Source organism: Mustela lutreola, chromosome 17, assembly GCF_030435805.1.
Source record: "Mustela lutreola isolate mMusLut2 chromosome 17, mMusLut2.pri, whole genome shotgun sequence".
NCBI classification, from domain to species: Eukaryota; Metazoa; Chordata; class Mammalia; order Carnivora; family Mustelidae; genus Mustela; species Mustela lutreola.
The window spans coordinates 13562687-13577208 of NC_081306.1; the positions used below are offsets into that span (position 1 = coordinate 13562687).

The 14522-nt window shown below is 44.1% G+C and overlaps 1 protein-coding gene across 4 annotated transcripts in view; it reads left to right on the top strand.

Moving 5' to 3' along the window:
• Positions 1 to 6342, top strand: part of CPPED1 (calcineurin like phosphoesterase domain containing 1) — a 99971-nt gene extending 93629 nt beyond the window's left edge. For all 4 annotated transcript variants that reach the window (XM_059154691.1, XM_059154690.1, XM_059154688.1 and 1 more), the window contains one exon: positions 5865 to 6342. In XM_059154691.1, coding sequence (XP_059010674.1) covers positions 5865 to 6094 — 230 coding nt within the window. In that variant the 3' untranslated portion in view covers positions 6095 to 6342. The remainder of the gene's footprint in view (positions 1 to 5864) is intronic.
• Positions 6343 to 14522: the final 8180 nt, after the last annotated feature.

Here is a 14522-nt window from a genome sequence, read left to right on the forward strand (position 1 = left end):
TGTTTGATTTTTTTTTTGTTTGTTGTAGTCATTCTAATTCCCACTCACCCCACCCCCCCGTCCTGCCTCTTTGCTGATTGAAAGCTACATATTCCATTTCAGTTCTTTTGGAAATTATCCATACTTTTTTTTTTTTTTTAATTTTAGAACAATTTCAAATCCGCATAAAAATTACAAAGACAATACAGAGACTTCCCATATACCCTGCCCCTAGATTCCCCTGTTAATAGTGTCTTACACCAGTATGGTACATTTGCTGCAAGTAATGAACTGATACTGACACACTTTAATCAACAAAAGTGCATAATCTGGTTCCTTTGCTTCTTACCTAATGTCCTTTTTCTGCTCTGGGGTCCCCCCCAGCATAGCACACCTGACTGAGGCATCCCACCTCCTTGGTCTCTGCGCTGTGAGAGTTTCTCAGAAATATGGACTCGTGGATTTATTTTTTATACTTTGGGTTATCATTCAACACTAGTTTATTTTGGTGCTTCAGTTATTAAGGTTTGGCTGTGGGTTGATTTCTGTGTCCCTCTGACACACCCCTATCAGTGCAAGTGTTTGAGCATTTCCTCCCTTTCTGGCCCATCAAGATGCTCCAGGCTCATCTTGTATATTTCCCACCCCAGCCCCACAGTCAGCCAGGTCTCCAAGGAGCCTTTTACTGGAGAATGGTATTAGAAACCAAGATCTGGACACTGGGGGTGCTCATGGCCTGCGTGTGCCCTTGCTTCTTGGTACTGACAGTGGACTGAGCGAGGATATGGGTCTGCATACTAACCTGTGTCTGTACACATCTGTAAATGTTTCCCTGGGTCTTTCTCTGTCTTTAACTTGGTATTAAGGTAAATATGAGTTTGTGCTGATGTCTCCACCTCTGATCTCTACCACATAGGTTATTCTGGCCTCCTCCCCTTCCCGTTTTTGTGGGGTTTTTTTTTTTTTTTTTTTGCTTTTTTTTTTTTAATTGAGCTATACCATAAAATTTGCATTTTTTTTCAAATATTGATTATTTATTGAATGACTTTTCTATAGCTTTTGGGTATTCACTATATTTTTCCACTACTTCTGTTTGTTTTTTTTTATTAATTTCTTTTCACCGTAACAGAATTCGTTGTTTATGCACCACACCCAGTGCTCCATGCCATATGAGCCCTCTCTAATACCCACCACCTGGGTCCCCCAACCTCCCACCCCCCCACCCCTTCAAAACCCTCAGATTGTTTTTCAGAGTCCATAGTCTCTCATGGTTCATCTCCCCTTCCATTTTCCCTCAACTCCCTTCTTTTCTCCATCTCCCTATGTCCTCCATGTTATTTGTTACGCTCCACAAATAAGTGAAACCATATGGTAATTGACTCTCTCTGCTTGACTTCTTTCATTCAGCATAATCCCTTCCAGTTCCATTCATGTTGATAACGAAAGTTGGGTATTCATCCTTTTTGATGGAGGCATAAAACTCCGCATAGTATATATGGACCACATCTTCCTTATCCATTCGTCCATTGAAGGGCATCTTGGTTCTTTCCATACTTTGGCGACTGTAGCCATTGCTGCCATAAACATTGGGGTACAGATGGCCCTTCTATTTACTATATCTGTATCTTTGGGATAAATACCCAGTAGTGCAATTGCAAGGTCATAGGGAAGTTCTATTTTTAATTTCTTAAGGAATCTCCACACTGTTCTCCAAAGTGGCTGCACCAACTTACATTCCCACCAATAGTGTAAGAGGGTTCCCATTCTCCACCTCCTCTCCAACACACGTTGTTTCCTGTCTTGCTAATTTTGGCAATTCTAATTGGTGTAAGGTGTTATCTCAATGTGGTTTTAATTTGAATCTCCCTGATGGCTAGTGATGATGAACATTTTTTCATGTGTCTGATAGCCATTTGTATGTCTTCATTGGAGAAGTGTCTGTTCATGTCTTCTGTCCATTTTTTGACATGATTATCAGTTTTGTGTGTGTTGAGTTTGAGAAGTTCTTTATAGATCCTGGATATCAGCCTTTTGTCTGTACTGTCATTTGCAGATACAGTACATTCCGTGGGTTGCCTCTTTGTTTTGTTGACTGTTTACTTTGTTATGCAGAAGCTTTTGATCTTGATGAAGTCCCAAAGGTTCATTTTCACTTTTGTTTCCTTTGCCTTTGTAGACATATCTTGAAAGAAGTTCCTGGGGCTGAGTATAAAATTCAGTGGTTTTAATATACCCATTAGCAGCCACTACTGCTTCCTTCCTAGCAAGCCACCCCTTGTCCCCTACCTCCCTCAGCCCCTGACAAGCAATAATCTTTCCGTCTCTGCATTTCCCTACTCCGGACAGACAGTTCCTATAAATGGAATCCTACAGTGTTAGGCCCTTTGCATCCGACTTCTCTCACTAAGCGTGAGGTTTTCGAGGTCAGTCCACGTCAGCGCACGTTGTCAGTGCTCTTCAGTCCTTTTGACAGCTGCATCAGCTTCCATCATAGGGATGGGCCCCATTTTGTTCATTCATCAGTTCAGATGGACATTTTAGGTTGTTTCCGCTCTTTTGGCTGCTATGAATAATGCTGTTGTGAACAGCCACACACAGGTTTGTATGTGGCCGTGTGTTTTCCTTCTCCTGAGTAGATGCCTAGTCGTGGAACTGCCGAGTCACCAGTCGCTATATGTGTAGCACTTTAAGGAAACACCAAAGTGTTTTCCAGAATGGCTGCCCCATTTTACATTTCCACTAGCCCTCCACACGGGTTCTGTCTCCAAATCCCTGTGAATCTTTGTTATTTTCCATCTTTTTGATGATAACCATCTTAGTGGAGATGAATTAGTGGAGATGAAGTGAAATCTCATTATCGTTTTGATTTTCGTTGGACTAATGGTTAGTGACATTGAATATTTTTCATATTCATCTCTTCATATTTTCTGGATGTTCGACCTTTATCAGATACATGATTTGCAGATATTCTCTCCCATTCCATGGGTTATCTTTTCATATTGTTGATGGTGTTCTTTAATGCACAAAAGTTTAAAATTTTGGTGAAGTACAATTTGCCTCTTTTTAATTTAGTTGCTTGTGCCCAAACATTTTTAAGAAGCATGTTTAATTATGCATTTTTTTCTAGCAAAATATAATTATTTTCATTGTTTTCATCTCCCCTCCAAACGTGACAGTAGCTTTTATGGGATTTAATTATCCATTGACCTTCCCATCTTGATGTTCTTGAGCTCTAGTTTTACATTTAAAAAATAGAGGTTTTCGGGGCACCTGGGTGGCTCAGTGGGTTAAAAGCCTCTGCCTTCGGCTCAGGTCATGATCCCAGGTCCTGGGATCGAGTCCCGCATCGGGCTCTCTGCTCCGTGGGGAGCCTGCTTCCTCCTCTCTCTCTCTGCCTGCCTCTCTGCCTACTTGCGATCTCTGTCAAATAAATAAATAAATAATCTTTTTAAAAAATAAAAAATAAAAAATAGAGGTTTTCAAAGATAATCAATAGTTAATAAATTTACCAAAATATTTTTATCAGTGTTAGCACATCAGCGTTTTTTAATAGTTCATCCTCTCCTTGCTGAACCATATCTTGTAATCATTCTTTCAGCAAAGGTTTGGAAGTAGTAAACTCTTCGTCTGCATATGCCCCAGCAGATATTTCTTTTGCCCTTTAACTTGAATGATGGTTTAGCTGGGTATAAAATTGGAGGTTCACAGTCGCTTGCCCTTAGCACTGGAAGGCATTACTCTTTCATTCTGTTACTGCTGGGGGGCCTGATGTCTAATTTTCATTCCTTTATAGTATTTTTGCCATATCTTTTTAGGGTTTTTGTTGTTGTTGGATGCTCCACAATATCACCATGATATATATATATATCAGTACAAATTGATTATTATTTATCCTACCTAGTACTTTGTATCTGAAGGCCCAAATATTCCTTCGTTTTGGAAAATCTCCAGGAGTTGTTTCTTCAAGTTACTCCTACTATTATTTCCTCCTTTCTCCTGTTGGACCTCCTCTGAAGCATCCATTGATACGTCTTTATCCATTCTTTGGGTTCTTTGAACCACATGTTCTTATTGCTTATGTCTGAGTCTCCATGTTGTCTTTTGGTTGGTTCAGTGCCTCCATTCTGTCTTTTAATTCACTGATTTCCTCTCTGATTAGTGTCCAGTTTAGAATTTATCCCATTTATTGAGAGTTGTCTTTGTGTTCCATTTTAATGGCTATCTTTAATGGCCACTGTTTCTCAGCTTTCCCTACCAGTTATTCGCATTGAAATTGTGCCTGTTTTGTTTCATAACACCTGGTTCTTTTTTTATAGATATCAGATTTTATTAAGGACTTCCTGATGCCCTAAACATAGTCATTTTAAATACTTTACAGGCAATTTTATATCCTTCATTTCACCTGGCGTGAATTCATATTCCTGATTGAGTCTGTAGACTTAGTTAGTATGAGATTTCTTCACAAGGTGTTGGTGTTGTTTTATTATTATTATTATTATTATTTCAGATTCATTTGAGTAAGAGGTGATTTCAGCTTTGGTTTTTCCTTCACTTTCTGTCTTGAATAACTTCTCTTTGTCTAGTGGTTTGGGTCTCCTTCACCCCAACCCCTCCCCGGGGCCAGGTCTTAGAGTAGAGCTTGAGTGCCCTTGCCCACAGTAACACTGAGAAAACATGTCTCATTTTCTAGACTTGAGCCTGTGTCTGTCCTTCATTCCTAGACCCACAGATCGCTACCAGCTCTCACCCAGTGCTCTGCCGGAGACAGTTCCTGCCCAGTTCATGAAAACCAGTTACTAAATTTTAAGGAATGTTGTGAGCTCCTTGTGAAACAACCATAGTAAACATTAAATTCTACAAAATCACCATTAAATAAATTATATTAAAAAGCAGTGGTAATAAGTACTGAAACCTGATTATTTTCTAATTTTCTTGCTACGTGTTGCCATTACCCTGCTGGCTAGGCAGCTCGCGGCTTCTGTGTCTGTAGCAGAAGCACTATAGAACAGCATGCTACCAGCCATCCCCTCCCTGGTCGGGGCAGTGACATCACGTCGGCAGTTGAAAATGAGCCACCCTCAGAGCACTAATCACGGGAGATGAGCAAACATTATAAATTGGTTCTCTCTTATTTTCTAGAGGACTTGTAAGAAACCCCTGCCTACCGCAGCCCTGGCCCCAGGCAGCAGGCGGCCGGGTTTCCTGCATCCCCTTTCCACAAACACAGGTTCCCATGCCTGCCCTCTTTCAAGCAGGGGCCGGCCTTTATTTCCTTCTGTCACAGACATTGCTTTCAGCCTCTCTCACCCTCCAGGAGCTTTGCTCACAGCAGCACCGTGATCCTGCTCATTACCCTGCCTTTCTGCCTTGTTTCTCATGCATGGAGCTGTTGGTTTTTATTCCGAGGCGACTTCTGTCCTTCGGTTTTCTCGTGTAGATTTTAGCCATCACGGCTCTCGAGTATGGAGTGGAGGAGTTACCTTAAGTGCAGAGCTTGCTGTGCTGTCTTGATTAGAGCTCCAGGAACGTCGTTCTTTGTAGACCTTTAACTCCCATCAGATGGCTGTTTACGCAGGCCTCAGAATATTTCCTTCTGTTTTCCGTATCTCACCCGAAATCAGTCCCTGTATCCTCTCTTCTCGCTCCCTAGCCCTTCCTTGTACTACTTACGACAAATGTGTTAAGATGTTGTATCGATGACTTATCCCTCAGAGGATCCTGGATGTCACATTTGGAGTCTCCTTGCTTATTATGCCCTGAGTGATATTAATGCATTTGATTTCACAACATACCATACTGGTCTCAGAAGGAAGGCCCTCGCGGAGCCCGCAAATTCCCAAAATGGAAATCCTTGGCCCCCTAATGTCTTGTTCCCTCCCCCGCAGGTGTCACAGCTGTGTTCTCAGGCCACTACCACCGGAATGCCGGAGGCACCTACCAGAACCTCGACATGGTAGTGTCGTCGGCCATTGGATGCCAGCTGGGCCAAGACACCCACGGGCTCCGAGTCGTGGTGGTCACCGCCAAGAAGATCATTCACCGATACTACAGTTTGGATGAGCTGAGTGAAAAGGGGATAGAAGCCGATCTCATGGGCCTGATGGAGGAAAAGTGACTGCCACCGACAGTCTGTTCATGGTTCACTTCCACTGGTTTCTTAGTTTGCCAGGAAGTGCGGCTGCGCACAGCCCCCTGTTGAAATACAAAAGTATTCTAGGCAGATCTGTGTCCTTTTGCATCATTCAGAGAGCTGAGTCCTATCATCCTACCCTAAGTTATATTAAAAATAGAGCTGCCCTCCCTTTTAAAAAGAGGGGAGCGGGGGACGCCTGAAAACAAAGGAATAAATGGTGTTAGAATCTTGCTGCCTCGGTGTTTGAGTCAGTCCTCCTAATGATGTGTTTCTCAGCTCCGCTTGGGAAATCAGTTGCTTCCCAGTCGCTACTGGGAAGTGTGGTAAAAGTCTACCTGTCACCCTCCATTCCACCTTGATATCCAGGTGTGGTGTTTGATAGTTCTGTGAACAAACCGTGTCTGATTGTGTTAGTTTGTGTCCACGAATCCTAGGATGCCAGACAAAAACAAAGGTTATCATCTTTCCTTCCTGATGAAACAGATCACTGTGTCCCATTAGCAGAGCCACGTGGGTTTCTTTGTACGAGGAACTGAGTAGACAACACTTGCTATTAAATTTTGACCTTCCTGCTGTTGTCACGACGCTGTTGATGCTAGTCCGAGTTGAATCTGCCTTCTGAGAGACGAGAAGAACCTCCTTGGCCCACACATTGGCCGTCTCTAAAAGCTTCCTCCTAGAGGCGAGAACCGAAGTCCCAAAGAGCTGCCTCTCAGTCCATTTGGAGTTTGTTCACGGTCACGTCCAACAGCGCAGGAGGTCCACAGGTGGGCATTCGTGTGCAGTGGGAATGGCCCTCCACTTACAAGCCTCTTCGCCATGTCCCCTTGGACAGAAAAGGGGCCATGGAGGCGGAGTTCTGAATAGAAACAGAGCAGAAACCCTGGTGGGGACAGAAATGGTGCGTTCAGCCCCGTGATCTAAATTAGCGCCGACTTTGATGATATGAACAAGGGGGTACAGTGCCCCTTGACAAAGGAGCAGGGGTGGTTTAAAGTCAGCACTGTTGTCACCAGAGCTCCCCTGCGGCCACTTCTCTGCACCTGCAGAGAAGCGTGTGAGCGCCCCTGTTACCCCACCCACGGGGACCCTCAAGCATTCCCTCCTGCCGGGAACATCTCCGCACCAGGCCATGCCAGCACTGTCAGACCCAAACGACCAGCTACAAATGAACTTTCAAAGTCCATTAAATCAGAAGACTTCCTTGTTAAGGAGTTTTAAGTCGATGTAGCAAAGCCATGAGACATGAAATAGAAGGATAATTGGATATGTAAATTCATAAGGAACAAAAGACAGGAAGTTAATTATGCGACAGGTCAGTGATGCACCTGAGCTCGTTGTGTTTGGCACAGGAAAATTTTTAAAAATTTCAAAATTAGAACGCCCCTGTTTTCGTATTTTGCCACAGTCTGGCTTCTCATTCATTTTTCTTGACCACAGGTGTGGATGGGAGAGGCCAGGAACAGGAGTTCAGTACAAGGTAATAAGCCACGCATCTGGGGCCTGGCTTGTGCTGACTTCCAGAGTCAGACGGCAGAGTCGTCTGTGCAGGTGTGGGGCTGCTGGGGGCACAGGAAAGAGGAATCCCAAAGGACCGACGGGGCCCTCTGCGTTGAGTGACATGCGCAAGGGACTCAGCAGACTGGGGCACTTGAGTTGCGGGGAGCGGAGTGGAGAGAATTCAGAGTAACGGAAATGAAACTTCTAAGTCCCCTTCCCCACAAACCTGATACGTAAAAGAAGTGATTCAAAACACGGCGAAGATACGCGAAGAACAGGGGACCATACGAAATTCTCACCATTTTTAAAGTAACCAGCGGTATTTCCTGATGTCGGTGGGTTCAGAAAGAAAGGATTTTGGAGATGAGCGTGTATTGTGTATTGTTCTGATAATAGCTATTTACCAAGGCATTCACTTACGATTGCTTTTTCTTTTAAAAAAAAAAAAAAAGCACATTAAATAGTAAGTGCCTTATGCTGTAGAAATCAATAAAATCCTCCATGATCCTAAGCACTGTGGTGTTGAATGTTTATTACGAGCTAAGTACTTTTTTAAGTACTTTGGCTCAGAGAGGCGGGGCCACTTGGCTGAGATCACACCGCTGGTCAGTGGAGAAGCAAGGCAGTCCAGCCTCGAGATGCCGGCAGTCCAGATGTCCAACCCATGCTCCTTAATATGACCGTCTCTTTCCTAGAAAACCTTTTTCGTGGATGAGAGGTTTGGACCAGCTCAGCCTGTGGCAATATTACAGTATTCTGCACCATTGACCAACCTGACTGGCTGGCAACCCGTGTGAGCTAGAAGCCCTGGGACTTGATCCCTGGGATTGCAAAGCCCAGACGCACCCAGTCCAGGGTGGCAAAGCCCGTCCAGATAGTTAGAGGCAGAAAATATTCCGCAGCAGAGACTGGAAGACTGAGGTGAACCGGCAACGGACCACAGGACCCGGCTCTTCCCACATCCATAAACACTTCGACCCGTGATGCCTGCTCCTTGCTTACAGTTCCCATCCTCGGGAGTAGGTAGGACCCCTGCATCTCTCTCAAGGCAGGTAGTGCCACCCAACGCTCCCCTTCCAGTTCATTATTTTATTTCATTTTATTTAAAGATTTTATTTATTTGACAGAGATCACAAGTAGGCAGAGAGGCAGGCAGAGAGAGAGAGAGGGAAGCAGTCTCCCTGCTGAGCAAAGAGCCTGATGCAGGAGCTCGATCCCAGGACCCTGAGATCATGACCTGAGCCGAAGGCAGAGGCTTTAACCCACTGAGCCACCCAGGCGCCCCTCCAGCTCATCATTTTCATTAGGGGTGGAAATAGGGGGGCTGCTAAAAGGAAGTTTATTTAAGGAGACTTAAAATTGAGTCGTCAAAACTCAAGTAGGCTTTCGGACAGAGGTGGGGAGATTCCTAACGGCGTTCACCTCTAACAATAAGTAAGTTTATCTCTAGAATTCAGTCATGTTTCCCCTGAGGTTGGAGAATAAGGGTAGTAAATGTTACGGAACTAAGCAAACAATGTTTCATAATATCTTGTGGTTTCCAGCAAACCCTAGTTCTAATCCCAAATAATAACACTAGGACCATTTCCCTTACATGCTACAAAGGATACCGAGTTACATACAACTGTAGGACCTATATACACATAATACAGCTGAATATTATAGTCTGTATTCTCATTGAAATCTTTTGAGAAAAAGTACCAAAAACACCATTTGCATTCGCTTGAACTCTTAATCCTTATTCCCCAAGTAGTGCCTAAAAAACAGCTCTGTGCTGTTGTGAAATTAAGCAGCAATACTGTATTGAGCTGGGGGGGGGGCAGTGGGGAAGATTTAGGAATAAATTGTCAAGGCAAGTTCTATTAAAAGCTTTCTGTAATAGACACCAGGGATATCTTGATTTCTTGTTCACGTAACCCTACAGTTTTGGTTACACATGCAAGAGATAGTACTTGACAGGTAATATTGATTTTTTTTTATAACTTCATAAAATACTGTCTTATGTCATGAGAGAGTTCATAGGGGTGTGTGTGTGTGTGTGTGTGTGTGTGTGTGTGTGTGTGTGTGTATAAGATTCTTGGAATAATAATAATAATAATGACTTCTAAAATCTTTCTAGAAAAGATTTTACTGACTAAATTCTTTCCTTCAATGGGTTTTTTATTGCCATTATTTCTTTACCATTAGATATTATACAGATTTATACAGATTGGATTTTTTTTTCCTTTGGATAAAACCTAAAAGACCTATGTAGGTAAAGGAAAAAAAACAAACTCCTATTTAAATAAAGTTGACTAATCACAAGTCACCCTTCATTATCTGTTCTGATCCTTGTGTTGAGGAAGTCAGTTTCTTCACGAAGGAAGCTTAGCACCTATGTGGACTCCAGTTCGGACTCCTTCCTAGGGCTGCCCAGGGCCCCTTCCCTCTGCCCCACACCCCCTTCCAGCTTTGTACATCCCACTTGGTCGAACATCGCACACACTTTATACTGGGTGTTTCCTCTCCCGGGAACTGGCTCCCCTCACATTTTGATCTTAGCTCCACCATCACTCCCCACCGTGCTTTCTTCTCACCACCTTCTCTGTGGTTATCCCCTTATCCCTGGATGTGGCCCTGTTTGTGCCCCTTGTAGCATACACACACACACAGATTTTCTGGCTTCACGATCCTCATGAGCATTTCCCTTCCAGCATGCAAGCTCCAGAGCCCTGTGGGTCTGATGGGACTGGTTAGCCATTCTTCTCCCAATGCCTAAAGCCATGCCTGGGGTGTGGGGTTGGCTCAGTGGATACTTGGCAATGAATGTGGAGTGAATACGGTGAGCAAGGATATACCATAATATCATCCTCAATGCCAACACTCAACAGGGGCGGAAGGAGGGGGAGGAGGCCACATTCCTAAGCCACGGTAGTTCTGTCGGGATTGTCCTCAAAGTCAGGTTTTGTCAATTGGCAGCATCACTGTTCTCTTTGGTTCCCCACTCACAGTGAAGGAATTGGGGGTAATGATCAAGTATCCCTGACTCTGAGTAATTCTAAGCCCAGCTCATTGAATGAAGACTTTGCTAGTAACCAAAGCAAGTTAGCCCAGAGAAGGGTCTGATGGTAGATGAAAGGTTACGTGGGAAAATGTGAACGAGATGGCTGGAAATACAAGTCTGGGACTCAGAAGAGGTGAAAAGTGCCTCTTGGAGGTGCTGCCGGAAGAGGTTATGTTCTATGAATGACATTCCTGACCAAATTTGGCCACCTTGGAGAGTAGACCTCCAAAAAAGTAGACTTTCAGGGAACATTTTGGTTTCGGCAAAAGAGGCAAAGATGGAAGTCAGCAAGTCTTGCTGAACAGTTCAGACTGCTGCGCACTGAACAAACAGGGAAAGGAATTGGCTTTACTCGCAGTTTAGTGCTTTCAGCTCCCCACAGACCAGCGCTCTTGCACACAACTACAATCTCTAAAAAAAAATCTACCTGGTGAGTTGGAGAGTGGAAAAAAACAGGGAACTCAAACCTTCCCCTCTTTCCTCCACCCCACACTTTTTGTTCTTTGTAGAGCAGCATGTTATGGATGGATATCTTTGTTATTTAAAAAAAAAAAATTCACCATCTACGTACCAGAGAAACCAGGGAGCGAATCCCGTGTTGCTGGAGAGGGAGGAATCCCAGAGGGGAAGACAGCTGATAAGGAATCCCCTAGTTCTGCATGTGAACTTCACACATATCTCTGGCTTACCCCTAAGTGTGCATGAACAGAACTAACAGGGCAGCAAAAGCCCAAAGAATTGAGTGTGATTTAGACAGCTGCCCTGAGCAGGCAACAGAGAACTCAGCACGGAAGTCTAATCAGGTTAACTGCCTGCTGATGCAAAAATAAATGTCAACAATCTTCAGAGGAATATAACAGAATCCCAGTTCCCTGCAACAGAAGGTGCAATCCAAAATCACTTGTGGAAAATAAACAAAAACAAGAAGAATATGTGGGTTACTCTCAAAGGAAAAGACAGCCAACCCCGAGATGCCCCAGATGCTGGAATTACCGCACTAGAACAGGAAGCAGCTATGCTCTTGTTCACTTGGCAGTGGGACATATGCTTACATTTCCAAAGCAACTGGATTGAGTGTCAAGGAAGTCTATCTCTTCTGAAAAATAGATGTATAAAAATAATCAAGTAGAAATTTCAGAACTGAAAAAATACAGGATCCGAAACTTTAAAATTCTCTGGATAGGCTTAGTATCAGAATGGGGATGAGTGACCATGAAGACAGATGAATAGAAATTAACTAATGTAAAGGCAAAGAGAAATAGAGTTGGGGAAAAAATCCTCAGTGACCTGTGGGACAATGTCAGAAGGTCTAATATACAGGTCATATGTGTCCCAGAGAGGTGAGAAATACTGGAGCAGGAAAATATTTGAAGAAATTAAAGCCAGCAACTTCCCTTACTTGGTAAAAGACAAAAAAGTCCACAAACACAGAAAACAGGAACTGTAAGACAAAATATCACCCAACTGGATTTTATAAAGACTCCACTCTTCAAAAGACACCACTAAGAAAATGGAATGCAAGCCATGGGCTGAAAAATACATTTGCAACACATTTATCAAATAAAAGGCTTGTATCTAGAATGTGTAAAGTGCTCAGAATTCAATTTTAAAAATAGTTAATAAAAAAAAGTGGGGAAAATACTTGAACAGCTACTTAACGAAAGAAAATATATGAATGGCCAGTAAGCACATGACCAGTGCTCAGCCTCACAGCCTCTCCCATGTGGCTGTTCCTGAGTTATATCCTCTTCTAAGAAACTGGTAATCTAGTAAGTGAAATATTTCTCTGAGTTCTAGGAGCCATTTGAGCAAAATAACCAAAACCCACGAGCAGGTTGTGGGAACCTCTAGTTTGTAAGTGACCAGTCAGAAGCACGGGAGACAAGCTGGACTTGCAGCTGAAGTGGGAAAGGGGACAGTCTTGTGGGACTGAGAGCCCTAGGCTGTGGGATCTGAACCATCTCCAGGTACAGAGTGTCAGAATTGAGGTGATTTATAGAACACCCAGCTGGTGTTGCAGAATTGCTTGGTCATGAGGAGCAGGAGGGGGGTGCAGAGGAACGAGGTGGGAAACCCACACCCTTCGTAAAAGAAGCTTCTGGAGTGATGAGTTCTGTGAGTAGTGAACCAAGGAAGAGCGTCTCCTACACCTGTACTCAAATGCATTCTTGTTGAAAATATTAAGGGGTCCAACCGTGTTAGACCATAGTTTGGCAATTAAAAAAAAAAAATCACTGGGGTGCCTAGGTGGCTGAGTGGCTTAAGCCTCTGCCTTCGACTCAGGTCATTATTCCAGCATCCCGGGATCCAGCCCTACATCGGGCCCCCTGCTCAGCAGGAAGCCTGCTTCTCCCTCTCCCACTCCCCCTGCTTGTATTCCCTCTCTCCCTGTGTCTCTCTCTGTCAAATAAATAAATAAAATCTTTAAAAAATAAAATTGCACTTCTGCCTGTGATGCAGCCATTCCACCACTGGAGATTTGCCCAAGAAAAATGTGAACATATTTCCATATAGAAACTTGAGCCTAACAGCTCACTTGTAACAATAACCCCAAACTAGAAACATCCCAAATGCACATCAGGAACTGAATGAACAAGCCAAAGGTGGCACATTCATTCGATGGGGTATGACAGAGCACAAAAAGGAAGGAATTACTGATGCCATCGCGTGAGCAAAACCCCAAGTTACCATGCTGAGTAAAAGAAGTCACACCTTCTCCAAACATTTTATCAGTTCCACTGACATCAAGTCTAGAAAATGCAGACTAACCTATGGTGACAGAAAGCAGATCAGTGGTGGCTTGATAACGGGGTGGAAGAAGGGACGGCCGGTAAAGGTGGCCAAAGGAAAGTTTCAGGGGAATGGAAGTGTTCAATGTCCTTTTGCATAGTTGTTACACAGGTGGATAATCTGCCAAAACTCACTGAAGATTTCAAATGTGTACAGCTCAGTTTATTTACATAAACTGTTTCTCCACAAAGTTGTGGCATTTTGTCATGGGTGACACTTGTCTCCAGAGCTCCTGTGCCTCTGAAGACAGACCCAGGTTCGAATCCAGGCTCTCGGGTTTTACTGTGGACATGGGTTCTTTCTATATGGGTTCTCTCGCAAGACTCGCTATCCTCCCGAGACCTCAGCTTCCTCATCAGTAAAAGCACACGTTCCATCAGTTGGAACGCTTCTAGCCGATGGTAACACTATCAGATCAGAAGGGGCGAGATAACTAAGGGGGTTATTTTCCTCACACCACATTGGTCCTGAGTCCTGACTTTGGTGGCTCTGGGATGTTCGAGAAGCTCAGTGGGTCAGCTGTGTGTCAACAGCTCCGTGATTCCTACCTCCCGACAAGATGGCAGCCCAGCTCCAAGCATCATGTCCTCACAGAAGTGTGTTCCAAGATGGGAAGAAAAGGCTGATGGAGTGGGTCTCTACCTCCAGAGTCACTTTTTCTGTCAAGAGGAAATTATGTCCCAGAGGCCCCCAACAGACTCTCCCATCATAAGTCCCATAATGCCAGAACCAGAAATGCCAACACTACAAACCCACGCCCACAGCAGTCACCAAAAAAAGACCCTAGGATGAGGGTTCAGGCCCACGGGTAGTTGTAAAGAGCATCTCGCTGGTACACGAAAGCCACTTTACAAGCTGCTAAATGAGTAGTGAGAAAGGAACAGGAATCAGCAGAGACTCCTCTTTCCAGAGAACTCTGGTGGGGAGTAGGCTGAGAGCAAGCGGAGAAAGGTTTGTGGGTCAAGCAGTCTCGAGCGAGAACAGGGTAGAACGTGGACATGGAAAAGGACGTTGGAAGGGCAAAGAAACAGGCTTGGGAGTGCAGCCTTGGCCATGAGAGAAGAATGGAGGGGACGG